This window comes from Sorex araneus, chromosome 3, assembly GCF_027595985.1.
Source record: "Sorex araneus isolate mSorAra2 chromosome 3, mSorAra2.pri, whole genome shotgun sequence".
NCBI classification, from domain to species: domain Eukaryota; kingdom Metazoa; phylum Chordata; class Mammalia; order Eulipotyphla; family Soricidae; genus Sorex; species Sorex araneus.
In genome coordinates, this window is record NC_073304.1 from 169820812 (window position 1) to 169847552 (window position 26741).

Consider the following 26741-nt stretch of genomic DNA (forward strand, 5'->3'; position numbering starts at 1 on the left):
AGGACGTCTTCCTGGCTCTGTGCTCAAGGATCACTCCCAGCAGAGCTGGGGATCAAACCCTGGTCTGCCTTGTGCAAAACAAACGCACTACTGTTCCCCAGAGCTGTAAGTCTGTTTTGTTTTGTTTTGTTTTGTTTTGTTTTGTTTTGTCTGGGGGTCATACCTGGCTGTGCTCAGGGCTTACGCTGGCCCTGCAGGCGGGAACCACTCCTGGCGGACTCGGGGACCCTATGGGATGCCGGAGATCCAGCCCGGATCCACTGCAAACCATCACCCCCCGCGCTGTGCTATTGCCCTGTCCCCGGAGGAGCTGTGAGTCCGAAAGGACGTTGGCCGGGTGGCTGGCGCGTCCTGGCCTCGAATAGGTGGGTCCTGACCTCCTAGAGCTAAGGGTCCCGGAGGGGAGCGTGGCCGGGGTGTCCAGCGCCGAGCCTCAGGGCCAGGCCCCCGGCCCCTGCCCCTGTCCCGGGCCCTGAACCCCAGGGGCAGGGAACAGGGGTGAAGGAGCAGCCGGGCGCGGGGGAAGCCGTCGTGGTCCTGCCCTTAAAAGGCCTTTCCCGCGCCGTTCCCGCCGCCGGCGCGCCCCGCCCCGGCCCGCTGCATCCCCAAAGCACGCAGGGAATGTCTCGGGCCGCCCCGGGCCGGCGGCTCCAACTTGGTGTCTTTCCCCAAATATGGAGCCTGCGCGGAGTCCCTGGGGGGGCGGGGGGCGGAGAACGGGGTCCGGTTCCTCCGGCCGGGAGGGGGCCGCGGGGCGCGCGCGCGGGGGAGGCTGACATCACCGCGCGCAGCCCTTTAAACCCCTCACCCCGCCGGCCAGCGCCCGTCCCGTCCCGCGACTGCGCCCCAGACAGCGCGCCTCTTCTCCGCAGCGCCCAGCAGCCTCGTAAGTGCCTCTGTCCGCGGGGTCGCAGCCCAGCTGGCCGGCCGGGTGTCAGTGGGCGCCCTGGGACCCTCTCAGCATTCCCCATCTGCAGATGGATCCCCCCGCCCCCCCGCAGGGCTGGCTCCAGCTGGGGCGGGAGGGGCTCCTCCTCGCGGGTCTGGGCTGGCGGGCATGCCAGAAAGAAGGCTGGTGCAGGTGGGCGACAGGGAGACTTCACTGCCAGTCCACACCTAAGTGTGGCTTTGTGTGCACGCATGTGTGTGCAGGTAGTGTGCATGTGTGTGCGTACATGTGTGTGTGTGTGTGTGTGTGCAGGCTGGAGGTGGCCAGTTCCTCCTCTGGGAGGATGGCCAAGGAGGTGAGTGCAGCCTGTGATGTGAAGCCAGGGATCCCGTTCCCTGTGGTCGGGGGGTTGTGCTCACCCATCCTGGACATTATGAAGGGGTCACTCCAGGGAGGTGCTTTGGAGTGGTGGCAGGGCAGTCTGGACAGGAATGTGACTCCCTCCGTTCCTCCTCCAGGATCTCTCCCGAGGGTCCCAGTGAGTGGGACGCTCTTTGTCCCCCAGACTGAGCTTGAGGTCCTCTTGCTGAGGGCCCCGCCCTGCTGGAGGTTTTCCTGCTGCTCCGTGCCCAGTGCCCGTCTGCAGCTGTCTCCAGGAGGCTGAGCTGTCTCCAGGAGGCTGAGGGTGGCTCAGGCCTCAGGCTGTCCCACACCGGGCCAGTAATGGGCCGCCCCGCCCCGCCCCGCCCCGCCCCGCCCCTGCAGCTCCAGGTGGCCGGGGAGGTCTTCCTCAGCAGATGCCTCCACTGTCAGACTGGCTCCAGATGGAGCCGTGCGTGGGGGGAACATTCCACCCGCCCACCTTGCTCCACCGGATTCCTCTTATTTCCCCTGGGGCCAACGGTATGGGGGCTGCAGCTCCCCACCAGGGTCCCCCAATTGTGTTTCTGGGGGGCTCCTTGCAGGAGACAGAGCCCAGAGCCTCCCACGCGTACCCAGGGGCTCCCCAGCTGACTCCCCAGCACTGACCCAGGGGTCTTTGCTGTTTCCTTGGGGGGGGTACAGGCCGGGAGTCCTGTGGCTGGTGCCGGGGTCCAGCCTGGGGCTCCCACACACAGTGCCCTGAGCTGCCCCCAGCCCCGGCTGTGCTGTGGGTTGTACCGTCTTTCATACCCACCTTCGTGTCCCCGGAAGCGCGGGCCAGCCGGGGGGCTGGGGCCAGCTGATGTAGAGGGGAGTCCTGGGGTGCTGGAGAGTGGGGGTGAGGCCCCCAGGGCTGCGGAAAGAACTGTGTCCGTGGACCCTGGCCAGCCATGCCCAATGCGAGGACAGGAGCGGCACCACGTCTCAGGAGCCTTTCAGTGTCCTCCACTAGGGAATGTGCTAGAAAGGGTAGAGGAGGATGGGCCCATGGCAGGACCAGCTCCCACGCCCCCAGGTCCCCCTCTGCACTCGGGGTCAAAGGGCTCATGTTCTGAGGGTGCTGCCAAACTCAGCCGGACTTGTTTGTGGTGGAGAGCTTTGTCCTCAGTGGGTGGACACTGTCCACTGTCTGCTGTCCGCAATTCAGTATCCACTGTCCACTGCTCACTGTCCATTGTCTGCCGCCCACTGTCCACACGCAGGAAGGGGGGCGCGGGGCCCAGGGGTGCAGGGGGCCATCACTGATGGTCATCGCCATCCTCAGTCACTCGCTCCCTCCCATCCTGTGACCTCTGAGGCCAGCGCTGGCCTCCCTTGGTCGGTCTCAATCTACAGAGGGCCACCCCAGGGGACCCCAGACGGTCCACGCCTGCCGCTGGGCCCCCCAAGAGCGAGCTCGGCAGCCATGGCCAGGCTGCATCTCACCAGCCCGGGAGAGCGGGACTAAGACCCCACGGGGTGCCGCCAGCCCCTGGCCTGGGCTGTTTGGAGGATCCCGCCGCTGGGTGACTCGGCTACTGCAGTGACAGACGGGGGGCCCGGCCAGGCTCCCCTGAGGAAAGGCGGCGCCGTGGCCTCAGCCCTGTCAGGGGCTTGGTCTGAGCTGCCTCAGCTGTGGGCTGACCTGGGGTCCTGGGCATCTGGGCTGGAGGGTCAGGGTGGGGCTGACCTGGATGGACAATGTGACCTCGTCTAAAAGCAGGACCTCTGCGGCCAGTATGGCAAAGAACATTCTAGATCAAGGTGGTGAGCCTGGCTCAGAGGCCAGAGGCGCCTACTGCCTTCCAGTAAACGGAACTTGGACAGAGGCGCTTCCGTGCGGGCGCGAGGGGTCTCTGTGTCCCCGCACCCCTAAGTCTAGAAACACGTGCTCACGGCTTTTTATTTGTTTGGGGGCCACACCCAGTGGTGCTCAGGAGTTACTCTTGGCTCTGCACTCAGGGATCACTCCTTGTCATGCTCAGGGGACCCTCTGGGATCCCGGGGATCGAACCCGGGTCAGCCACTCCCCGCTGTCCTATGGCTCCGTTCCAAGACATGCTGTTGAGTCATCTGTGAAACGTGTGTGCTGAGCCCTTCTCCAGGCTGCCGGAGACGCCCTCCCACCACCCCTCATCTGAGGGGGTCCCTGAAGGAGGCCGCGGCAGGCCAGCACAGGGAGTTGGGGAGGGGGAGAGACAGGCCAGGTGGGATCAGACCAGCAGGGACACACTCTCCCTGTCTTTTTTTTTTTTTTTTTGCTTTTTAAACATTTGGGCATCTGCCTTTCACGTGGTCGACTGGAGTTCGATTCCTCCGCCCCTCTCGGAGAGCCCGGCAAGCTACCGAGAGTATCGAGCCTGTGCGGCAGAGCCTGGCAAGCTACCTGTGCGTATTGGATATGCCAAAAACAGTAACAATAAGTCTCCCAATGAGAGACGTTACTGGTGCCCGCTCGAACAAATCGATGAGCAACGGGATGACAGTGACATGACATGACATTATTATTATCATTATTATTATTTTGCTTTTTTTGGGTCACACCCAGTGATGCTCAGGGGTTACTCCTGGCTCATGCGCTCAGGAATTACTCCTGGCGGTGCTCAGGGGACCCTATGGGATGCTGGGGGTCGAACCCAGGTTGGCTGCGTGCAAGGCAAACGCCCACCCCGCTGTGCTGTCGCTCTGGCCCAGGGCCGCTCTCTGACCCCTTCTCCCCTCCTGGCCATAGCTCTCCCCAGCATGGCCAACAAGCTGTGCTGTCGCTCCGGCCCAGGGCCGCTCTCTGACCCCTTCTCCCCTCCCGGCCGTAGGTCTCCCCAGCATGGCCAACAAAGGCCCCTCGTATGGCATGAGCCGCGAAGTGCAGTCCAAGATTGAGAAGAAGTACGACGAGGAGCTGGAGGAGCGGCTGGTGGAGTGGATCCTCGCACAGTGCGGCCCCGACGTGGGCCGCCCTGACCGCGGGCGCCTGGGTTTCCAGGTCTGGCTGAAGAACGGCGTGGTGAGTGGGGGTCTGCCCGGGGGTGGGGGTGGGGACCGGGGGCCGGGCCAGGCTGGGGAGCCCAGTGCCCACCTGCAAGCTGTGCCTGGCAGATCCTGAGCAAGCTGGTCAACAGCCTGTACCCCGACGGCGCCAAGCCCGTGAAGGTGCCGGAGAACCCCCCGTCCATGGTCTTCAAGCAGATGGAGCAGGTGGCGCAGTTCCTGAAGGCCGCGGAGGACTACGGGGTGACCAAGACCGACATGTTCCAGACGGTGGACCTCTACGAATGTGCGAGATGGGGGCTGTCGGAGAGCGGCAGGGGGCCGAGCCGGGGCGGGGGGAGGAGGGGGGGCGGGGAGGGGGAGGCCGCACACGCCGTCAGGGTCTCTGGGGTGCTGGGTGCCCTAGTCCTCACAGGGTCTCTTTTCTGTGACGAGTGGGCAGCCCCATCTCAGTCCTGGTCACCCGACCCCTCTCCTCCGCCAGGCAAAGACATGGCAGCCGTACAGAGGACTCTGATGGCGCTGGGCAGCCTGGCAGTGACCAAGAATGACGGCCACTACCGTGGGGACCCCAGCTGGTTCATGAAGTAAGCGGGGGCCCGGGTGAGGGCAGTTACGGGAGCTGGCAGATCCTGGGCCACATGCCCTGACCTCCTGGGTGGCCCTCCTGGGTCACACCACCAGGAGTGACCTACATGCAGGACAGGAGGGTGATGAGGTTCCAGCTAGGCTGAGTGCTCAGCCCTGAGCACCACCCGTTTAAGAAAAAAATAGTGGCACTAGGGGAGAGGGGGCTTCTGCCTGGGCTGTGGGGAACAGAGCCTAGAGGGTGAATGAGGGCTGAATGGGGGGGCGACAGACCCCCTGTGCTCCCACCCCTTCCCTTTGGGTGGGTCCTCAGGGGCTCCTGGCCAGTGTAGTGGGGCCGTGGGTGGGGCCAGAGAGTCAAGGGGTCAGGAGCAATGGAGGTCAGGAGTGACGGGGCCAGGAGTGATGTGAGATCAGGGCTGACAAGGGGTCAGGGGTGACGGGGGCCAGATCAGGAGTGACAGGTGGTCAGGACCAACAGGGTCAGAACTGTCGGGGTCAGGGCTGTCCGGGTAAGGGCTGTCGGGGGCAGGGCTGTTGGGGCAGGGCTGAGGGGCAGGGCTGCCAGGGGTGAGGGGACAGGGATGTCAGGGCAGGGCTGTCAGGGAAGGGCTGTAGGGGTCAGGACTGTAGGGCTCAGGGCTGTGGGGGGGTAGGGCTGTCGGGCAGGGCTGTCGGGGGGGCAGGACTGTCAGGGGGGCAGGGCTGTCGGGCAGGGCTGACGGGCATTCTGGCCCGCAGGAAGGCGCAGGAGCACAAGCGCGAGTTCACGGAGAGCCAGCTGCAGGAGGGCAAGCACGTCATCGGCCTGCAGATGGGCAGCAACCGGGGCGCCTCGCAGGCGGGCATGACGGGCTACGGGCGGCCCCGCCAGATCATCAGCTAGAGCCCGGCGGCCGCCGCACGCCCTCCGCCGCCTCACCCAGAACCTCCGCAGCCGAGGCCGAGCTTGAGGCTAGTCACCGGGCAACGGTGACAATTGCACCTGGCAGCGCCGCACCCCCAACTCCTCCCCAAGCACCGCGCCGGCTCCCCCCAGACCCCACGCCCGCTGCCTCTCTCCCTCCTGGGCTCGGCGGGTCAGGCTGGGGGCCGCCTGGCCGGAGCAAGCCCACTGTCCTTGGCTGCCAAGTACCTGCTGAAGGAGACCCAGCTCGACCTCCCCCCCCCCTACTATTTTTTTGCTGGAATTTTTTTTGGGGGGGCTTGAAATTCAAAAGAAAAAAAAATAAATATAGATACAGTTGTTTCTCAGGCCTGGCTGGCAGCGTGGCACGTCTCATGTGTGCGGGTGCAAGGGGCGGACGGGCACCCTCATGTTGGGGGGGCCCGGGAGCGGAGGGGAGGAGCGGCGGCATGGGTGGGGAGGGGAGGGTGCCCAGGAGCAGAGCTGGGGCGCAGCGGCTGAGTGCAACGTTTTTATTTTGGAAAAGCTGTGCAGAAAAAAACCCAACAAAGGTTGCCGTGAAAAGAGGAAATCCACTCGTAAGCGTTAAAAAACAATTCAAGTCCACCACGATGCCCGGGCCGGGCGGGCAGCTGCCTCGGGGGAGGACATGTCCCTGAGCACGGTGGAAGGAAGACAGATGGACGCAGGGTGGCCCGGCCCTGCTGCAGCCTGGGCCCAGCAGGCCCAGACCCAATTTGGAGCATCACGGTGACCTTCAGGAGGAGGTGGCGGCGGGTGGAGAAGTAGCGGCTCCTCGAACCCGCTCTGGGCTGGCCACACCTGTGTGTCCCGGTCTGGCTGAAGTGGGACATCTTGACTCTGCAGGCCTAGGGCGGGCAGCACGGGGCCTCACAGTCCTCGGGCCAAGCCCCCTTCTTGGGCCAGGGCAGGCCCGTCTCATGCCCTGGGCCGAGCTCTACCGCAACAGCGCCCCTTGGGAGTAGGGCCCTGGGGCACGTCCATGCCCCGTGGCCTCCCTGAGTGCCTCCCATTCGGAATCCGGTTCCGGTTCTGGTTCCGGGGGGGAGCAGCAGGCCGGCCTTGTTCTTGGGGTCCGGGAGATGCGCCTGGGCCCTCTCTCAGCAGACCTGCTCCTCGGCTCCCCGCAGCAGGTCCGGGGCCTGGGGGACAAGCCCGTCGGGGCCCAGCAGAGTCGCCGTGCTAGGCGGACCCTCCGGCTCCGGCCCGTCTGCGTCTTTGCCATTGCAGAGCGGCACGGACTCCAGATCCGTGCCCTCCTCCCGGGCCCTGCGGCCTCGCTGGGGCCAGCGGCAGGGCCGGCCCCGGCACGGCACGCTGCGCTGGCTCAGGTACACCTCCAGCAGGTAGTAGACGGTCCAGAAGATGGAGAAGCAGCCCACCAGCACCAGGGTCTGCGGAGAAGCCGCACCACCGCGTCAGGGGTCTCCCTGGGCCTGTGCTGTGCTGCCTCCCGGGCGGTGCCCGCCCAGAGCCCTCAGGACCCCTTCCCCGAGTCCCCCGGAATGTCCCCCCACCCCACCCCAACACTCCCGCCCGCCTGCGGCTTGAGCCTGGTACCTTGAGGGTGTTGGGCGTGAGGGTGTGGCTGTCTTCTGGGGGGATCTCCAGCCCGGGGGGGCAGGGCAGGGAGAAGCCGTCGTGCAGGTATTTGCCGCTCATGGCGTTCTCCAGCAGCCTGCGGGCGAGCGGCACGGAGGGGGCCACTGAGCCGGGCTCCCCACGGCCCGTGGGGGACGCGCCCGTGGGTTCCCCTTGCTCCAGCTCCCGACTGCGTCTGGAGCGGGGAAGCAGGGGCTGAACCCCCGAAGCAGCCCCTCACCCCTCAAGTCGCCTCCCCTCCCCTCTCAGAGGCGCTGCAGTGGCCGCACCCACCTCTGTCTCTCCCGGATGTCCACGGGGCTCCACACGGAGCCGTAGAGGGTCAGTCGCCAATGCAGCAGGACGCCCGCGGGTGCCACCTCGTCTCCTAGGGCAGCAACGGGGTGTCTGGGAGCCAGGCCCCGTGCCCAGGTCCTGTCCAGCCCACACCTGACAGTGCGAAGGTCCCCCCCACCCCGCCCCAGGGTTCCGTGCCGTGCCCCTGAGGGGCCCTGAGGAATGGAGGGAGCAGGGAGGGGGGCTGCGAGCGGAGACGGTGCCTCTCCAGCTCGCTCTGTCTGGGGGTGTCAGCTGGCTTGGCAAAAAGAAAAAGCCCTAAAGAGAGGCTTGACCTCCACCGGCCTCAGGGCCTTGCGAGGGACCGGAATTCCGGGGCTGGGGTCCGCCCTGCCTCCGGGGGCCTCACACGCTTCACACCTCCTCTGGGGTCTCTCAGCTTTTCCAAAAGAAAATGGCAAACGTTTGTCCAGCCCTTACCTGCCTACCAGGGCTGGCCGAAGGACGGTTTTATAGGAAAGGACTTGAAATGTGGTTTCAACAAGGAATTTGTGGTGCTATCCTGAGGAAAAACGGGTCAGTCACTTCTCCAAGGAGTGCGAGAGGAAACAGACTCACGCACACCCCCTGGGGCCCTGCAGGGGGGGCCCAGGGTGAGCAACTGCCCTGCAGCTCCCATGGCCTCCCTGTGTCTCCCGGAGCCCGAGGGGCCGACCTCGGAAGGCTGAGATCAGTTGGGGGCTGGCGGCAGGGGGCCACTTACCCACGTCCCTGACGACCAGTCTGTACGTCCCCTTGGCTCTCTCCCCCCAGCACCGCACGGTGGAGAAGGTCCAGTCATTGAAGCCGTTGGGGTCCCTGGGGAAGGAGAGCAGAGAGGGGCCGACTGAGCAGACAGTGGAGAGGGCGTTTGCCGACCCGGGTTCCGAGGCCCCCCGAATGCCCCCAGGAGCGATTCCTGAGTGCAGAGCCAAGCGCTAAGTCCTGAGCATGGCCGGGTGTGGCACCTCCTGAAAAACCAAACCAGAAGAAAAAGACAGAGCAGAGAAAGCGGGAAGCACGGGGCAGGGCTCTGTCCCCAGACTTTCTTTCTGGAAAAGGCGTGGAAACATAGCAGGTGGGCTCTCAGCTCCAGCCACTGGGAAGGGACGCTGCCAGGAGGGAGCTTCAAGTCCTCTCTTTTTCCTGTGTGGGTCATACCCGGCGGTGCTCAGGGGTGACTCCTGGCTTGGTGCTCAGGGATCACTGCTGGCAGTAACTGCCTGGGGGGCCATACGGGATGCCGGCCACGTGCAAGGCCAATGCCCAGCCCGCTGCACTACGGCTCTGGCCCCTCAAATCCTCTCTTGCCCTGAGCTCTCATGGGTGAGGGGGGCGCCTGGGCTGGGGATGAACCAGCCAACGTCGCCCAGCACAGGCGGGGACATGCAGAAACAGTCTTGGTGGGACTTCCCCAGGCAGTTCCGGCCCTGGGGACTCGCTCTCTCGTGGGTGAGTAAGGCCCGAGCCCGCCCCCCCCACCGTGGAGTCCTTGTAAGAGCACAGAAGGGAGATGTCGGGAGTGGTGGGTGCCACGCTGAGAGCGTGGATGCACTTGAACAGAGCGTAGTCACGGCTGCTGCCGGCTGGCCTGGCCAGGCCGGACCCCGGGGCCCCTCTTCCAGCCTCACCCACGGGTACTTACGAGTCCATGCTGCGGGGGGCGCCGATGAGGGACATCATGCCGCTGGGGCAGAAGAGCCGAAGCTCCAGGCTGCCGCGCCGGGGGTGCGTGATGGACACAGTCACGGCCACGTGCTCCAGGGTCTTCAGCCCCGACATCTCCAGGTCCGTCCTGCTGACTGTGGGAAGTCAGGCTGGGCCAGCAGCCCCCAGACTGACGCCCTCGACTCCCCCCGCCCTAGCCCACCACCACACACACACACACACACACACACACACACACACACACACACACACACACAGAGGCACACAGGCACACACATACACACAGAGGCACACTTAACACACAGAGGCACACATACAGAGGCCCACACATACACACGCATACGCAGAGGCAAGAGGCATACACACAGCCATACACACCAGAGGAATACACACAGAGGCACACACACAGCCATACACACCAGTGGAACACACACAGAGGCACACACATACACACAGAGGCACACACACGGGCACACACAGGCACAAACACACACACACACACACACACACACACACACACACACACAGAGGCACATGTACATTCCTGAGGCGGCTCGCAGATGTCCGGGGGCCGTGCAGCTGCTGGGTCCCGACACGGGGCCCGCGCCAGCCCTCTCAAACTTCCCAGAGCGCCTCCTGCGTGCCGGGCTCTGTAGCAGCTGCTGGGAGCCGCAGAGCAGCTGTCTGTGGCCTGGCCTCTGCCCAGGTGGGAAAGGACAGAGGGGGCTTAACGGGCCAAGCCAGATGGGGCAGCAGGGCCCTGCACAAAGCAGAGGGCGGCAGGGAGGGGAGGGGCGTGGCCAAAGGTGCCAAGGGATGGTTACGGTAACTGCCCTGCATGTCGCCCCCATGACAATCCCTGGCGTCACACACCTCCCCTGAGCAGCACCGAGTGGCCCCCAAACCCGGAGTCCATCGAGTGCAGCCCCAACAAATGAGCCCTCTATTTAAAGAAAGGGGGGAAAAGAACACTTCCTGCTGGGTAAGACAAGGCAGAAGACACCAGAGGAGGAACCAGACTTCTGTGAAATTCTGCTGAAGGCAAAAATGCCAATGTGGGAAGGACCCTTAGCGTCTGCTCTCGTGGTCCCACTGCACTCGGAGAGCTGACCCGGAGAAGGAAGACAGATGGGGGAGGCCAGGCCTTAGGGACAGAGAAGCACACACGGCCCCTGTGCACTGCCAGGAGCCATCCCTGAGCACAGAGCCACGAGCCATCCCTGAGCACAAAGCCAGGAGCATCCTTGGGCACAGAGCCAGAAGTGAGGCCTGAGCACAGAGCCAGGAGCATCCCTGGGCACAGCCAGGAGTGAGCCCTGGGCACAGAGCCAGGAGCATCCCTGAGCACAGAGCCAGGAGTGAGCCCTGGGCACAGAGCCAGGAGCACTCCTGGGCACAGAGCCATGAGCCATCCCTGAGCAAAACCAGGTGTGGCCCAATACAAACTAAAGTGCTCCATTTGCTGTCTTTTTTTTTTTTTAATGGCCTCATCCCTGAGGTGCTTGGGGCGGGGGTGCGGCTACTTGTGGTGCTGTGCTTGGGACCACACCCAGGGCTCCCGCCTTGAGCCATCTCACTGTCCCTCCAAACTTGCCATGCTTAGCCAGGAATCTGTCCCCAAGTCCAGGAGACTGCTATCCGGCTTTGGCCTCGCAGAGACAGTCAAGGCTGTCGGCAGGGCCGGTGAGCGTCACGGCTGCTCTGTCCACCTCTCAGGGCTCTCCCCTGCCTCCCCTTCAGTCAGGCTGTCCCCCGACAAGTCCCAGAGCTCTCCCTCCTCCTGGCCCCCTGACCGCTGCCTCCAGCCAGGACCTGGCTTTCCCGAGAAAATCGCAGCGGGCTGCATGGAGCCGCTGTCCCAGCCTCACCCCTGCTCTTGGTCTCTGGGCTCCGCACGGGGTGACCCTGCCCAACCTCTTCCTCCTCCCACGCCCTTACCCACTTCCCAGCATCGCCAGCTTATCAGCTGCCCAAGTTGAGAACCGGGAAACCCAAAGTGGGAGACAAATCAGCAAATGACGAGGGGCCGGACAGAGAATTCTGGCCTGTTCTAGAAGCACATGGAACAGGAAGAGTCCCTGAGGCCGGGAGGCCACTCCACCCTGAGCATCTTGAGACTTGGGAGTGAGGTTCTTTTCTTTTCTTTGTTTTTTTTTTGTCCTGGGGCCACACCTGGCGCTGCTCAGGCTTAGTCTTCGCTCTGTGCTCGGGGATGGCTCCTAGCAGTGCTCAAGGGACCATCTGGGGTGCTGGGGCTCGAACCCCAGTTGGCTGCGTGCAAGGTGAGTGCCCTGCCTCTGTACTATGGCTCCAGCCCTCCACTCACATCTTCCTAAGTTTCATTCAATAAAACCTATCTTGCTTCACAAAAAGAAAAAAAAATCAACAAAATCAAGTTCCTCAGTCGTGGAGACCATCCTCATGGCTCCCCAGTGGTCTCCGAGTCGGTGGAACGTCAAGGAACATTCCACGGCTGAGAAAGCAGCCACGCCCTGGACTCTCGCCGTCCACGTCCTTCATCTCAGACACTTTCCACCAAGTCTGACAGCGAGTCAGCAGGCTGGGATGGGGTGAGGGGTGTAGGAGATGGGGACGGGACCACCGGTGGCTCTGGGGCAACGAGATGCACTCCTGCCTGCCCCCCAGCCCCCCTAGCTCCCCCCGCAGGCCCCCTTCCTGCCCCCACATCCAGCGGGACATCTGCCCTCCTCCTCCTCACATCCGAGGGGCAGGCCAGCAGATGCTGAGGGTCTGGCAGCCGAGACAAGCTTGGCAGATGCGTCGGGGGATCCCCGCCCCCCTCCCCCCACCCCCGTCCCCCCCCTGCCCTGCGCCACTGAGTGGGAGGCCAGAGGAGCCAGCACAGCCAGGAAGAAACACGGTCACTTCTTCTCAGTCCGCCCCTGCCTCGGCCCGCGCCTGGGGCCAGTCAGAAGCCCCGAGCCCGGAGTGTGAGTGGTGCCGGGGTCAGGGGTGGCCGCATTCCTGGGAACGTGGTCTTCCCGGGTGGCATTCCATTCGGGGAGTGCGCCGTGAGCTGCCCCCAGGCCGGGCCGCTTTCCTCCCATGGACGGATGGGCACCATAGAAGGTTCTGCAGTGAACCTCCAGCCCCGGGCGGTTGGTCAGCCTCCTCAGAGTCCCCGACTTCAGCCAACGCCCCACCCCACCTTCCCTGGCTCAAAACCCGGCATCCAGAATCAGCGACCAGGGGCCGGGCCCCCTGAAACCTACAGATGAGCCTTGGGACCCCTATACCAATGGGATTCCAGCCTGGCCACCCTCTGCTCTGGAGGGGGTCGCCCTCTGCACTGGACACACGGCCATCAGCCGAGCCCCGTGACCCAGGGCAGAGGGAGAGTTGCCCCCCCTCCACCCCGAACCCCCCTTGTGGGACAAGCCCCAGGAGGAAGCTCCAGCTCCTTGGATGGGTTCCCTGACTTGGTCCAGAAGCCACTGGGCTGAGGACCGTGCAGCCAGGCCTGGCCTGGGAGAGGGACGGCATCCTGGCCAGCTCAGCCTGCCTCCCCCGAGCCCCCCTGCAGCTCTGCCGAGGGAGGGCCAAGCCCCTTTCCAGCCCGCTCCCCTCGGAGCAGCGGGAGAAAGGGCTGGCTGGTTTCGGCAGCCAACTCAGAAGCAGCAACATGCCCTAAAATGGTCAAAGCAAACTCCCCAGGTTTGGCAGGGACTCCGAGAGAGAAAGAAGGGGGCAGATGCTGGCCCGGCCAGCGGCCAGCGGCCACGGCCCTAGGGGGAGGCCGAGCAGTGCCTCAGCCCGCTCCGCCCGGCCCAGGATTAACCCCTTCCTGCTGACTTACCATTCCAGCTCACCTCCAGGGTGTGGGGCGCCAGCGGGATGGCCCGGTTCTCCTTCACCACGGGGCTGGCGTAGGAGGCGAGGTACGGGACGGAGGTCCAGACCTGCACGGGACGGGGCGCGTGAGGGGCCCCGCCACAGGTGGGCAGGCCAGCTCGAGCCGCCTCTCCTCTGGGGGGTCTCCCGCTGGTGTCACTGAAATGGCCCTCAGGGAGCTGCAGCCCAGAGTCAGTGGGATCACTGGGCCCGGGTGGGAAGGACAGAGCAGGCGCCGTGAGTGGGCAACCACACGTGCCCATGCAGGGTGAGGGCATCGGTTCTGAGATGCCCTCTCGCCATGCCCACCCAGTGTCCACCCTGCGCAGTCACTTTTTTTTCCTTTTTGAGTCACACAGGTGATGCTCAGGGACCACTCCTGGTGGTGCTCGGGGGGTGGGGGGACCATATCGGATGCCGGAGGTTGAACCCGGGTTGGCCGCGTGCAAGGCAAACGCCCTACACGCTGTGCTATCGCTCCAGCCCCACATGCAGTCACCTTGGCTGCGTTCACGAGCCTCCAAGCGTTGAGCAGGCCAAAGCCGTGCTGGTGGCTGTGGCTGAAGCCGGCCTCGTTGGTGACCCAGTCAGCCCGACGGTCCTCGTACTGTGGAGACAGGCCCAGGCAGGCCAGCTGAGGCCACCGGCGGCCTCCTCCCACTTTCCCGCGCACCCTGTGGGTTGAGTCAGTGCAGGCTGCTCCCGAGAAGACCCGAGGGCCCCCCACCCGACCCCCAGGGAAAGCTGGGACGAAAGGTCGGAGTCCTGTGATGTCATGTCCCAGGGTGACAGGGCCCCAAGAAGCTCCAGAGGGAGGCTCCAGCCTCTTGGTTGGCGGCAGGACAGGACTGGGGCAGGCTGAGACCCTGGGGAGCAGCAGGGGCTCCAGGCCAACAACAGATGGTAAGGGGGGTTCCCCAGAGTCTGTGAGATGGTGCTGGGACCCCCAGAGGCTGTGAGATGGTGCTGGGGCCCCCAGAGGCCGTGAGATGGTGCTGGGACCCCCGGAGGCTGTGAGATGGTGCTGGGACCCCAGGAGCTTGGGAGATGGTGCCGGGCCCCTGGAGCCTGGGAGACGGTGTTGGGGCCCCCAGGAGCCTGCGAGACCGTGCTGGGCCCCCGGGAGCCTGGGAGATGGTGCCGGGGTCCCCGGAGCCTGGGAGCCGGTGCCGGGGCTCACCTGGGCGGCCGTGAAGACGATGATGTGCTGCACGTCCCTCCAGGTGAGGCAGGGCCGCGCCTGCAGCATCAGTGCGATCATGCCCGCTGCCAGGGGCGCCGCGGCCGACGTGCCGGTGTGGCCCTCGGTGCAGCCCGTGCCCTTCTGCAGGTCCCAGTCGGTGGTCACCTGCAGCAGGACGAAGGCAGGGCGTGGACCTGGGGGTCCCGCAGCCAGCACAGCACCCAGGCCTCACCACAACCCCCGCCAGCAGGGACAGTGGTGTCAGGGCAGCCAACGGGTGGCTCTGGGCGGGGGGTCACGGTGCTGTTGGTGTTGACGAAGCAAAGGGGTGCCAGGTCAAGGGGTCCCTCCTGAGCCCCCTCCTTCTGCCCTGGGCTGTGTCTACATTGCTGCTGGTCCCCAGACAAGCAGCTCCTGGCTCCGGGGGCCCCTCGTCCCCTGTGGCTGAGAGACGGGGGAGGGGTGGAGTCTGTGCCCCCTTCTCTGCTCTCGTCAAGACTGGGCTCCAGGGGCACTGAGCCGAAGGACCCCCCCGCCCTGCCCCAGCCATCGGCTTCGTCACGTGGTGCTGCCACTGAATTTTCTTTGTCCCTTTTGTTCTGAGTCACTCCTGGCAGCGCTTAGGGGTAGGGATCAGTCCTGGTGGTGCTCAGGGGACCTTCCTGCAGGGGGGCTGGAACCCGCGCCCCGCACCACCTTTCTGGCCCCGTTTTCTTTCTCCTTTTCCTGTGCTGGTGGTCATTCCTCCGTGCCAGCCCCCCTCCCGCCCTGCTGGCTTGGGCCACACACCAGGGTACAAACTTGTGCCAAGAGCTGCCCTTTCCCCACATCCCCACCTCCCGCCCGCGGCCCCAGCAGCTGCCACCAGATGTAAGCATGGCCCAGGCTCCCGGAAGACCAGGGCGGCAACGCGGGCCGGCAAGCAGATGGGGCTCGTCCCGTTAAGGAAACAGGCTCACGTCGGAGCTCCCAAGAAAGCAGGAGGAAGAAGGGGCCCCCCAGGTCGCAGGCCCCCGCCCCAGGGGGGACAGCCGGCAGCAGAGACAGGCCACGGCATGCATCCCAAAGATGGGGATTTGGCCAGAGAGCCTCTCTTCATCTCCGCCGGGCTGGAAGTGGGGGGCGTGGGGGGGAGGAGCGCCTTGCGGGCTGTGCCAGGAGCCTCCTAATCCCTGCGCCCCCCCGCCCCCTGGGGGCTCGCAGAGCACAGCCTGTTCCCGCCCCAGCCTGGGAGGGGGTGCCCTCTGCACCCAGACCCCAGCCTGGCCTCCCCACCACCCCCCCTGCAGCCCTCCACTCCCTCCTCTCCCCGGGGGCTGGCTGGCTGGCTGGCTCGGAGCCCTGGAACGTGGTGTTGACCAGAAATCATTTTGTTGGCAAGGCGCTTTGGTTTTGGGGAAAAGGAGCTTGACCAGCAGGAAGACAAAGCGGCCCCGTTGCCAAAGACCCCAGAGAGGCCTCCCCAGCTGGCTCCCAGCCTGAAGCCACAGAATTCCTTACCCTGCCCCCCACACCCCATCCCCGCCTCTGCTTCCTCTGCCCCCTCAGTCAGTTGGGTTCTGCAGTGGCAGGGACAGACCGGCCCCGGGTCCTGCCCACTCCTGGCACATTCTGCTGTCAACTGTTTCCTGCGTCTCTGGGGTGCAGGCCTGCCCCTCAGACCAGGACGGCCATTCACTCGTCCCTGAGAACGGCTCGGGGTTCAGATGAACAACCAAGGCTCAGGACCAGCTCTCGGGCCTGGCGGCTGGAGCCGGAACCCACCAAAGGCTGATATTCCCGCAGGCTGACTCCTCGGGGGCTGCTGTGGCCACGGCATCACTGCCAGTGAGGACCGGGGCACTGGAAGCCAGTCGCCCCCCAGCTGTTCCCCAGGCAGTGGAGGGGTCCCAGGGTTGAGATCTGTGGGGGACGGGATGGGAGGGGATGGGATGAGGGGGGCACTCACGATGCCCCGGAGCATCTTGTCCCCGCCGCTGAAGGTGACGGCCAGCATGGAGGCGCACTCCTCGGCATAAAAGGGCATCCGGCCCTCCTCATCCACAGCACCTGGCAGTGGGGGCCGGGGGGTGGGGGTGAGGTGAGGACCTGGGTGGCACTGCTGATGGCTCAGCGTCTGGGAGCCAAGCTGGGCCCCAAAGAGGCAAAGTGGTTTCCCCACCCCGGGAGGGGCCCCCCTGGCAGAGGGAATCTGTGCTGAGGCTAAGTGGGGACACTCCCTCCACAGGCTGGTCCTCACATCCGCCGGTCTGGTTTGGCTGGGGACCGAGCCCAGGGCCTGCCACAGGTGAGGCGGAGCTCCCCTCTGAGCCCCAGCCCTGACCCTGGCTTATGCATGTTTTAGTCAGTCACACCCCGTGACAGGCACAGGAAAGCTCAGGTCTGACTGCTGGAGCCCGAGGCCCAGGAAGGAGTGGGGGCCACACAAACACAAATGTGTGGCAAATGCTCCAGCTGATGGGACAAAAGGGTTCCCAGGGTCAGGGGACGTGAGAAAAAATTCTCGGATCCCTGAGGAATCAAAGCAGCTGAAGAAGATGGGGCTCAAACATTTAGACAGAGTCACTGCGGCTGGGACTCACTCAGACCAGACAGACAGACAGATACCACACTCCTAACGCACAGACACACACACTCCTGACGTAAACACATTCACATACTCCTGACACTCACACTCCATACATAGGCACAGTCACACAGTCACACTCTCCTCACACACACACACACTCTCCTCACACAGATATATACACTCTCCTCATACACACTCTCCTCCACACACACTCTCCTCATACACACACATACTCTCCTCACACACAGACACACACACTCTCCTCACATACACGCTCACTCTCCTCACACTCTCTAACATTCACTCTCCTCACAGACACACTCGCTCCTCACACACTCTCCTCATGTTTATACACTCACACTCTCCTCACACACACACTCACTCTCCTCACACATATTTATACTCTCCTCATAGACACTGTACACACTCACTCTCCTCAGACACTCTCCTCATACACTCACTCTCCTCACACATACTCATACTCTCCTCACAGACTCTCCACACACTCTCCTCACACACACCCTTCATATATTTCCTCTCTTCAGACATACACACTCACTTACTCTCCTCACATACACACTCAATCTCCTCATATATACTCATACTCTCCTCACAGACACACTCTCTCCTCACAAACATACACACACAGTCTCCTCACACTCATTCTCCTCAGGCACTTTCCACACATCACTCTCCTCACATACACAGTCACTCTCCTCATACACACTCTTCTCACACACACTCACACTCTCTTGACACATACTTATACTCTCCTCACACACACAAGTCACAGTCCTCTCAGATACACATTCTCCTCACAACCTTAGACTCTCCTCACACCCTCACACTCTCCTTGCATACACGCACTCACGCCCCCTGGCTACCGGGGCTCTGGGCATGCAGAGGCAGCCGCACCGATGGTGACCGTGTAGATGGAGTTGGCGTAGCCGTCGTAGTTGCAGTTGTCGTTGTGCTGACCCCCATTACCGCTGGCCACCACGAAGATGCTCCCAAAGCCCTTGCGGCCAGCCATCACCCCGTGTTGCAAGGCAGCCTGGGGAGCAAAGAGATCTGCTGGGGGTGCCCCCAAAGACTTTCCCTCTGGGTCCTTCCCCTTCTAGAAGGAAGAGCTGCTGGGAGAGGGGCGCGGAGAGGAAGGAGCCAGGAGGGCAGCAAGTGGATGGATGTGTGGGGGCCTGGACTGGGGAGCCCACCCAGAACCGATGGGCAATGCTCCCCATGTGCTTCCACATTCCTCTCCAAGGAACAGTTCTGGAAAGGAGGGGCCGGCCCCTGCTGTGGCCTGGCACTGCTGGGTTCCCAAGATCTTCACGCGCAGCCGAGTTACCTTCCCAAGCTGGTGGGGGCCGTCCACTGTCTTCCCATCATCGTCTGGACCCCAGCTGTGGAGAAATGCCAGTAGAAGGAGCTGGGCTGGGCCGGCCGCCCCCTCTGCCTCGGCCCTGCCGTGCTCCCGGGGTTCCGGGGTCTCCGCTGACACGCGCAGGGGGAGTGTCAGCCGAGAAGAGCACATGAGGGCTTTCTTCTAAGCAGGTTCTGCAATGGAGTGCGATCTTTCTTCCTGGGGGGAGGGAGGTAGGGAACATCCCGCTGTGCTGGGGGGGGCGTCTCCCACGGCGCTTGGGGTGGGGGGGGTCCATGAGGCACTAGGAACCAGTGGGCCAGCCATATACAAGGCACATCCCCTGGATCCAGCCCCTTCGCATTATCTTTCTGTTTCTTTGCTTCAGGGCCACGGTGGTGCTCAGGGATTCTTCCTGAAAGTGCTTGGGGGGACCTGATGTGATGCCAGAGATGGACCCAGGGCCGATGGTGGGCCAGGCTGGCGCCTAACTTCCTGATCTATTTCTTTGGGCCAACGCTTAACTTTTTTTTTTTTTTTTTTTTGGGGTCACACCCAGCAATGCACAGGGGTTACTCCTGGCTCTGCACTCAGGAATTACTCCTGACGGTGCTCGGGGAACTATATGGGATGCTGGGAATCAAACCTGTGTTGGCCGAGTACAAGGCAAATGCCCTACCCACTATCACTCCAGCCCCACATCTAGCATTCTCACCCTGCTGCTAAAGTCCTTTCTTGCACCCAGGGAGCATAAGCAAGTGCTCCATGGGGAAGAAACGGGGGTGTAGGGCTGAGCGCCCAAAAGGACGTGGCCACACTGACCCAGAGAGTCCCAGGCAAGGCCAAGAGGCTCCAACTGGTTCTCCCAATGGCCACACACCTGGGGATGGAGGCATGACTTTATGGGAGCAGTAGACAGGGGAAACAGGTGCCACCAGAGCCAAGGGACAGCCTGGCCTTGCGTCCCCAGACCCCTCCGCCCACTCTGAGCCACCATGAGAACCACCAAGTGGCACTGTCACGAGGCGGGGAGCCGGGATTGGCACTGCCCAGCCAACTCGGAGAGAGAAAAATTCCTTTTCAGGGCCCGAGTGACAGTATAGTGAGTATACTGAACACGGCGGACCTGGGTTCGATCCCCAGCACCCCATCGGCTCTCTCGAGCACCTCCAGGAGTGATTCTCAAGCACAAAGCCAGGAGTGACCCCTGAGCTTTAAAGGGTGTGGCCCTAAGGACTTCACTCTTCTTCTTAGGATCTTCTATTTCAAATTTATTTTTATTTACAAAACATTTAATGTCTCAAAAAAAAAAAATGAGTTTAGGATGCGGAGCGATAGTCCCGATAGCCCAGCAGGGAGGGCACTTGCCTGGCATGTGGATGACCTGGGTTGGATTCCCCACCATCCCAGACGGCCCTGGAGCACGGCCAGGAGCGGTCCCTGAGTGCAGAGTCGGAGTAACCCCTGAGCACTGCCACGCTGTGGCTCAAAACACACACAAACTTATCAAACCAGTAACACCCACTGGGTAGAGCGTCGAGGGTAAGCTACTGAACTGAGGTTAAGTTGCTGGAGGGACCGGTGTTAAGGCCGAGTCTTGGAAGCCAAGTCAGGTTCTGGGGTCCCCCCCCCCAACCCCTTGCCCCAGGGCTCGAGCCTCTGGTGCTTCTGCCCGAGAGCTCACCTACAGCTGTAGATGTCGTTGATCTGATAGTGCTTGTTGAACGCCACGGCCTCCATGCTGTCGGTGAGGGGACCGTCCAGTACCCGGATACCTAGGCAGTGAACCCCTCCTCAGTACCGCTGGGCCCCAGACGGGACGGGACGGGCGCACACGGCCTCACTGTCCCGCTAAGCTCTCTTAGACCTTTTGTGCCCAGTAGAATATAGACCGGAAATAGTGTCACTCCTTTTTTGGGGGGTGGGGTTCACGTCTGGTGGTGCTGGGGATCAAACCCATGCAAATTGCACTCGTCCTTTGAGCTCTCTCTCTCTCTCTCTGACCCAAGAAATATTTTATTTTCTTGTTGTCTGACCTACCATAGTGTGTAGGGCATTTGCCTTGCACGTGGCTGACCCAGGTTCGATTCTTCTGTCCCTCTCGGAGAGCCCAGCAAGCTACCGAGAGTATCTCGCCCGCTCGGCAGAGCCTGGCAAGCAACCTGTGAGTATTCGATTATTCGATATGCTAAAAACAGTAATAACAAGTCTCACAATGGAGATGTTACTGGTGCCCGCTCGAGCAAATCGATGAGCAACAGGGTGATAGTGACAGTGACAGTTGTGTGACCTACACCCCGATGTGCTCAGGGATCACTCCTGGTGGGGCTCAGGGGATCATGTGTGGTGCCTGGGACGGAACCTAGGTCAGCTGTGTGTAAGGCAAACCTCTTACCCATTAACATCTTTCGGTCCCTTGCCCCACCAAGAAATGTTTTTATAGGCTTTTTTTGGGGGGAGAGGGAGGGCACACCTGGCAGAGTGCTCAGGGCTTATTCCTGGGTCTGCACTGAGGAATCACTTCTGACAGGCTCAGGGAACTTTATGAAATGCCAGGAATCGAATTCAGCAAGCATCCCACAGGTGGGAAAGAGCTCACAGGGTCCAAGTTCAGGCTGAGCATGCAGGAGGCCCAGGCTGGGTCTGGCTCCCAGGGTCCCTCCAACCCCCACTGTCTGGAAGAGCAGCAGTCGCTGAGACCCGCATGGCCCAAACAAGAGAAGTGTTTCATAAGTGGCACTCACAGCCCCGCGGGGTCTGCGCTCACCCTCTGGCCTCCCCAGTGGGGCACCCACCATCACTGCATCAAGGACCACTCCCCAGAACCACAGATCTGGTCCTGTGCAGGGCTCGGCTGCCAATCACCCAGGGTCGTCAAAGGGACTGCTGCCCTCTGCTGGGGTGTGGAGGAACAGCCTCTTGGCTCACTGGGCGGAACTTGGCTCCTGGGGTCCAGCCAGGGGCCCTGGAGCACCCACCATCCCATGTCCAGTGTTCCTGGCAGTGCCAGGACGGGTGGGGCGCCGAGGCCATCTGAAGGCCTGGGAGCGGGAGAGGGGGCAAGATGGGCGGGCAGCACGCGGGGTGCCGGATCTGGCAGATGAGAAGCTACTAGGTAAAATGTGAGGGTCCTGCCGTACCCTGCACTTGGAAAGAGTGAGGGTCCCACCCGCCCTAGGTGAGAGTGAGGGTCCCGCCTGCCCTAGGTAAGAGTGAGGGTCCTGGGGCTGGAGCAATAGCACATTGGGTAGGGCGTTTGCCTTGCACGCGGCCGACCCGGGTTCGATTCCCAGCATCCCATATAGTCCCCTGAGCACCGCCAGGGGTAATTCCTGAGTGCATGAGCCAGGAGTAACCCCTGTGCATTGCTGGGTGTGACCCAAAAAGCAAAAAAAAAAAAAGAGGAAGAAGAAGAAAAAAAAAAAAAGAAAAGAGTGAGGGTCCTTCCTGCCCATACTAGGTAAGAGTGAGGGTCCCATCCGCACTAGGTAAGAGTGAGGGTGCTGCCCACCCTAGGTAAGAGGGTCCAGTCAGCACTAGGTGAGAGGGAGGGTCCCACCCGCCCTAGGTAAGGAGGGTCCTGCCCATATTAGGTGAGAGGGTCCTGCCTGCTCTAGGTAAGAGTGAGGGTCCCATCCACTAGGGAAGAGGGTCCTGCCCAACTTGGTAAGAGTGAGGGTCCCAGACGCACTAGGGAAGAGGGAGGGTCACGCCCACACTGCCCAGAGGTGAGGGCAGACCCCCCATTGTGCAGAGCCGTGCTGTGCAGACTGAGCAGTTACTCTTTCCCGTCTGACAGCGGGGGTCTCGGCGGCCCCTGGCCCCGGGTTCCATGGGGGGTGCACAGACCTGCGATGCGGCTCCCGTAGGCCACGCCCACGGCGCAGAAGCTGTTGTTGGGGACGGCGGCAATCTCGCCTGCGCATCGGGTGCCATGGTGGTTCCCGTTCTCCACGTCCGGGTGTGGCATGGGGTCCGGGTCGTTGGAGTTGAGGTCGTAGCTGCCCTCGGGGCTCTGAAAGAGGGGGTGGGCACCATGTGGGCTCAGGTGAGGGCCCTGGGCGGGCGCTGGGTAGAGCTAGAGGCCCGACCCCCACAAGCTTGGAAAACCTGGCATACGAACATCGGCCTTTACTATGCCATTTTTTTTTTTTTTGGTGGCTTTTGGGCCACACCTGGAGAGGGACCCTATGGGATGCTGGGCTCCAACCCAGGTGGGCTGTGTGCAAGGCAAGCGCCCTTCTCAGTGGCCCTCTTAGGAATGTTAAATTTTTTTATTTTAATTTTTAAAATTTTGGGATCGCACCCAGCGACGCTCAGGGGCTACTCTTGGCTCTGCACTCAGGCATTACTCCTGGCATACTAAACCCCGGGGACTGAACCCAGGGCTGCCGCGGGCCAGCAATGTACTATCAGACTTTTTATTTGTCTGGCGGCCACACCCGCAATGATCAGGGGCTACTCCCAGCTCTGCTCTGAGTCCCTCCAGCAGGTGCTTGGGGAACCAGGTGGTGTGGAAGGACCCGCCTTCTGCCTGCAGGGAATGCGCCCAGCCCTCTCAAGACCCCCAGGCTGGCCTGCAGGGAGGAAGGTGCTGGAACTTGGCCGGAGAGGGGAGTGGCTGCCAGGAGTCCCTCTTTGCTCCCAGGGAGCAGGAACCGGAACCAGGAAGTGTACCTGGGCCGCTCCTAGGGCCCTGACCGCCAGGCTGGGTGCCCGCTAGGATGAAGGGGGACAGGAAGCACACGGCCCACTGCCTGCTATGTTGGAGCCCCGAGACCTCCAGGAGGGGCTGGCATGAGGCCATCCGCAGAGGTGAGAGGTTCTGGTCACTCACGTAGTTGGGGGCGATGTCCAGCACTGTATGCTCCACTCCATCGTCCACCACCACCACGGTCACCCCGCGCCCTGTGACGTTGCGCTCCCACACGCCCGTCACGTTGATGTCCCTGCCGGGGCTCCGTCGGTTGTTCTGTGGGACAGATGGGGGTCACTTTCTCCTCAAAGCCCTGGGCACACGGTCTGGTCTTGGTGGGACCCGGGTGAGGACTTCCCATCGGAGAGCAAGGCAGTTGTGGGCCGGCAGAGGTGTATGCCAAATCCCAGCCTCTGCTCTGCAGGGTGACTTGACACCGTCCCCAGGCCCCAAAGAGGCCCGTGGGAGCTGGGGTTCAGAGTCGGATGGCACAGGTAGCAAGTTGCAAAACATACACAGGAACTTTTTTTTTCTTTTTGGATCACCCGGCGATGCACAGGGGCTACTGCTGGCTCTGCACTCAGGAATCACTCCCGGCGGTGCTTGGGGGGCCATATGGGATGCTGGGAATCAAACTCGGGTCGGCCGCGTGCAAGAAGGCAAACGCCCTACCCGCTGTGCTATCGCTCCAGCCCACGGGGACTTTCTTTTGGTTTGGTTTTTGAGTCCCACCTAGCGGTGGGTAGGGTTTCCTCCTGGCTCTGTGCTCAGGGGATCCCTCCTGGCTGAACCGGGGGGGGGGGGGGGGGTCAGCGGTATGCCAGGCAAGCCCCAACCCCGGAACCATTTCTCCAGCCCCTGATGACACGAGTATCCTAGAATCAAATGTTCACAGTCATTGCGAAATATTGCCGGAGATCAGACTCTGTTTCTGGTTCTCCTGAGTGCGGCAGGATAAACCCTGGAATCCCAGAAGGTCATTCTACAGAAAGGGGAAACCGAGGCCCGGCATTTCAGCAGCCCAGTTCCAGGGCCCTGTGCCCTCGTCACAGTCCAGGGCTCCTGCGGCTCAGGCCGCACTCACCAGGTGCCACTGCTGGGGGAACTTGGGGTCGTTGAAGTTCAGGCTGCGCTTCGTCCGCCTCAGCAGCCTCTGCTCCGAGTGCCAGCGCACCGTCTCGTGCGCGCCCAGCACGGCCTCCGCCTGCTGCCGCACCGTCTCCGCCTGCCGCGCCTGCTGGGCCCCGGCAGGCGGGACAAAGAGGTAGTGCCCCCGGAGCTCCCCGATGCGGCCGGCATTCACCAGCCCCGCCGCCTGCGCTAGGGTGTCTGCCCACTGCTCCAGGGCCTCCTGCCCGGGGCCGCCCGGGCTGTCCAGGTGCACGGCCCAGCTTAGCGCCCCAGGCCCCTGGCCCTCAGGCCCGCTGGGCCCTGCCCGGCCCATGCCCCAGGGAGCCAGTAGGAAGAACCCGGCTAACTGCAGCCAGAGGCGGGTGGGCAGGCCCAGGGGCGCATTCTCCTGCAGCACCTTCTGCCTCTCCACCGGCATCAGAGCAGCGGGCTGCAAGCAGAGAAGGGGGGACGTTAGCGACCCACGTGCTTCTGGGGGACACGGAGCCCCTCGGGAGTCACCAGCCCACCCCCCAGCTCCGCAGAGTGGACCCTCTTTGTTTCCCCCGCTACCCCCACACCCACAGGAAGAAGCCGCCAGAGAGAGTGTGGGCCAGCCCCAGAGACAGTCACCAGCTACCCAGTGTCCCAGCTGCTAACAGGCGCTGGCTGGCTCTCCCGAGTGACCAGCATGGCTAGTGCTGACTACCCCCACCCTGATTTTGGGGGCCATAAATCTCCCGCCCGGCTGCCTGTTCAGGCTGCCCAGCCCCCCGCCCCACCCCACCCCACCCCCCTTTCTCTGGGGCCATTCCTACCTGGACTCTCCACGGGGGTGAGCTCCTGGCCTGGCTGACCACCTCACGCTCATCTTGTACAGCTGGAGAAAAGGCATGGTCAGCAGTGCTGGCCACAGGCGCACACGACAGACCTGGGCACCCCGGGAAAAGAAGAACCCGTGTCTTTGTCCTCTAGACCCCAGAGGGAGCAGCAGAGGCCGGCTGGGGACTCTGGGCCGGGTGGCCACAGACACTGGCCAGTGACGCCTCCTGTGGATGGTCCTCCCCTACCCCCAGCACATCCTCCAGCACTGAGCAGTTCCGCTTGGGTGACTCCGTGCCCCGGGAGGTTCCCAGCCCGCGCCCCCCACCCCGCCCAAGAAAATAAAGAAAAAGGATCTGGCTGTGGTCCAATGTTCTTCCCGTGGTTCTCAGTGGGTCCTAGCCCAGCACCGAATGGGCAGAGCCTGGCCACGGCAGTACGAATTCCGGCCTGACCATTCCACCACCCACCCTCTCAGGTTCCCTTCTGGAAAATACCAAACTGTTTCTGGAAACTCTCCGGCAAAGGGCAGGGAGTTCTTTCTAAAAGGACGCTGGCAGCCAACTTCCAGATGTCGGTAGCTCTGAAGGCCGCCGGGGGAGCTTCCAAGCAGGCTGGCCGCAGGCGAGCCCAAGGGGCAAAGGGGATTCACGGAACAGGTGCTAAGGGCACTGGGGCAACTGGGAACTGAGCAATGACTCAAGGCATTCCAAGCTCAGCACGTTTGCCTGGAAGTGAGGGCTCAGGCTGCAAGCGTGGGACAGCCAGGTTTGGGGGGGGGGGGGGCGGAGGTCCAGGGTGGGAAGTACCTATCAGTGGCCAGGCACCTTTAGAAGCCACACACAGACTCCAATGAATGGAACTGGAACCACGGCAGAAAAATGGGGGTTTACCAGTCTGGAAGGGCAGAGGGAAGTTCCCTGGCCAGGTAACACACATTCCTCTCCAGATCTGCCTCCCTCCTCCCCTTCTTTCTCCTTGGTTCCCAGGAACAGTGTCCCCCCAAATCCCACCCTCCTCCAGTAGTCTGGACGGTCCCAGTCCGACTAAGTGGAACCAAAGGGCCACCTCCTCCTCTCCCTCCAGCGGAGCGTCCAGGTGCCCTCTTGTCCCCACCCGGAGGGTCGGAGTAGGGACCCCGAGCTCTCGGGACGCAGTTCTCAACTTCGCCCCACTGCCTAGGAGGAGCTTTCCAGGACTTTGGAGCCGGGGGCGAGGGCCAATCGGGCCGGTTCTGTTCCCCAGAGGCTTCCCTGCTCGCCGCCTCCCTCCCGGGCCGCCAGACCGCAGGCTGCGGACAGGGGTCGGCGCCACCCTCGCCCCTCCCGGGCCACATCTCTCTGGAAGCAGCGGGACGGCGCGGGGGTCGGAGCTCCCGCCGCCCGTCCCCGCGCCGGCTGCTGCTCCCGCCTCGCCAGGCACCCCGGCCAGCTCCCGCGGCCCCGCGGGCCCCCCGCACTTGGAGCCCCCCGTCCCCGCTGGCTGCCCAACTCACCGGCCGGGCCGCAGCTGCCGCCGCCGCCGCCGCCTCCCTGCGGAAACTCGCGGCTGCCCGGGCGCCCCGGGAGCCGGTGACAGGCGCGTCACTTCCGCCCGGCGGCGCAGCCAATCAGCGGCGCGGGGCGTGCTCGGGCCCGCCCCCGCCCGTCGTGCGGGCCGCCTCGGGGGTCGCCGCTCCGGGGGTGCCCTGTGACCCCCCTCCCCGGCGCTTTGTCTCCCTCCGAGCGCCATGGCCCCGACTGTCCCGCTGTCCTTCCTCCAGACAC

The 26741-nt window shown here is 63.2% G+C and overlaps 2 protein-coding genes across 4 annotated transcripts; one reads left to right on the plus strand and one right to left on the minus strand.

The window, feature by feature from the left end:
• The first annotated feature begins 737 nt into the window (after nt 1-737).
• TAGLN (transgelin) lies at nt 738-6129 on the plus strand. The gene is made up of 5 exons (XM_004604714.2): nt 738-886; nt 4105-4295; nt 4388-4565; nt 4764-4866; nt 5609-6129. Exons 2-5 carry the CDS (start codon nt 4116-4118, stop codon nt 5751-5753), a joined length of 606 nt encoding a protein of 201 aa, XP_004604771.1. The 5' UTR covers nt 738-886; nt 4105-4115; the 3' UTR covers nt 5754-6129.
• Nucleotides 6130-6272: 143 nt separating this feature from the next.
• Nucleotides 6273-26741, minus strand: PCSK7 (proprotein convertase subtilisin/kexin type 7). 3 transcript variants are annotated; one of them, XM_055132692.1, is made up of 17 exons: nt 26471-26741; nt 24972-25033; nt 24128-24604; nt 23185-23319; nt 22197-22362; nt 20032-20122; nt 18333-18387; nt 17900-18038; nt 16364-16464; nt 14413-14580; nt 13732-13839; nt 13198-13300; nt 9358-9514; nt 8437-8531; nt 7671-7764; nt 7356-7473; nt 6273-7189 (listed from the first exon to the last, which is right to left on the minus strand). In XM_055132692.1, the coding sequence occupies exons 3-17, from the start codon at nt 24590-24592 to the stop codon at nt 6896-6898; spliced, it is 2289 nt and encodes a 762-aa protein (XP_054988667.1). In that variant the 5' UTR covers nt 24593-24604; nt 24972-25033; nt 26471-26741; the 3' UTR covers nt 6273-6895. The 3 variants fall into 3 exon arrangements, with proteins under 3 accessions (XP_054988667.1, XP_054988668.1, XP_054988669.1); XM_055132693.1 differs by having other exon boundaries at nt 24972-25084; nt 26471-26555; XM_055132694.1 differs by lacking the exons at nt 16364-16464; nt 17900-18038.

Bases quoted from the DNA above. Each gene is read 5' to 3' on its own strand.
- TAGLN (XM_004604714.2), top strand. From the start codon at position 4,116: ATGGCCAACAAAGGCCCCTCGTATGGCATGAGCCGCGAAGTGCAGTCC. The intron at 4,296-4,387 runs GTGAGTGGGGGT...TGTGCCTGGCAG, and splicing joins TCTGGCTGAAGAACGGCGTG to ATCCTGAGCAAGCTGGTCAA. The intron at 4,867-5,608 runs GTAAGCGGGGGC...TCTGGCCCGCAG, and splicing joins GACCCCAGCTGGTTCATGAA to GAAGGCGCAGGAGCACAAGC.
- PCSK7 (XM_055132692.1), bottom strand. From the start codon at position 24,592: ATGCCGGTGGAGAGGCAGAAGGTGCTGCAGGAGAATGCGCCCCTGGGC. The intron at 20,123-22,196 runs GTCTGTGCACCC...TTCACTGCCTAG, and splicing joins CTACGGGAGCCGCATCGCAG to GTATCCGGGTACTGGACGGT. The intron at 18,388-20,031 runs GTGAGCTCTCGG...ATTTCTCCACAG, and splicing joins AACGACATCTACAGCTGTAG to CTGGGGTCCAGACGATGATG.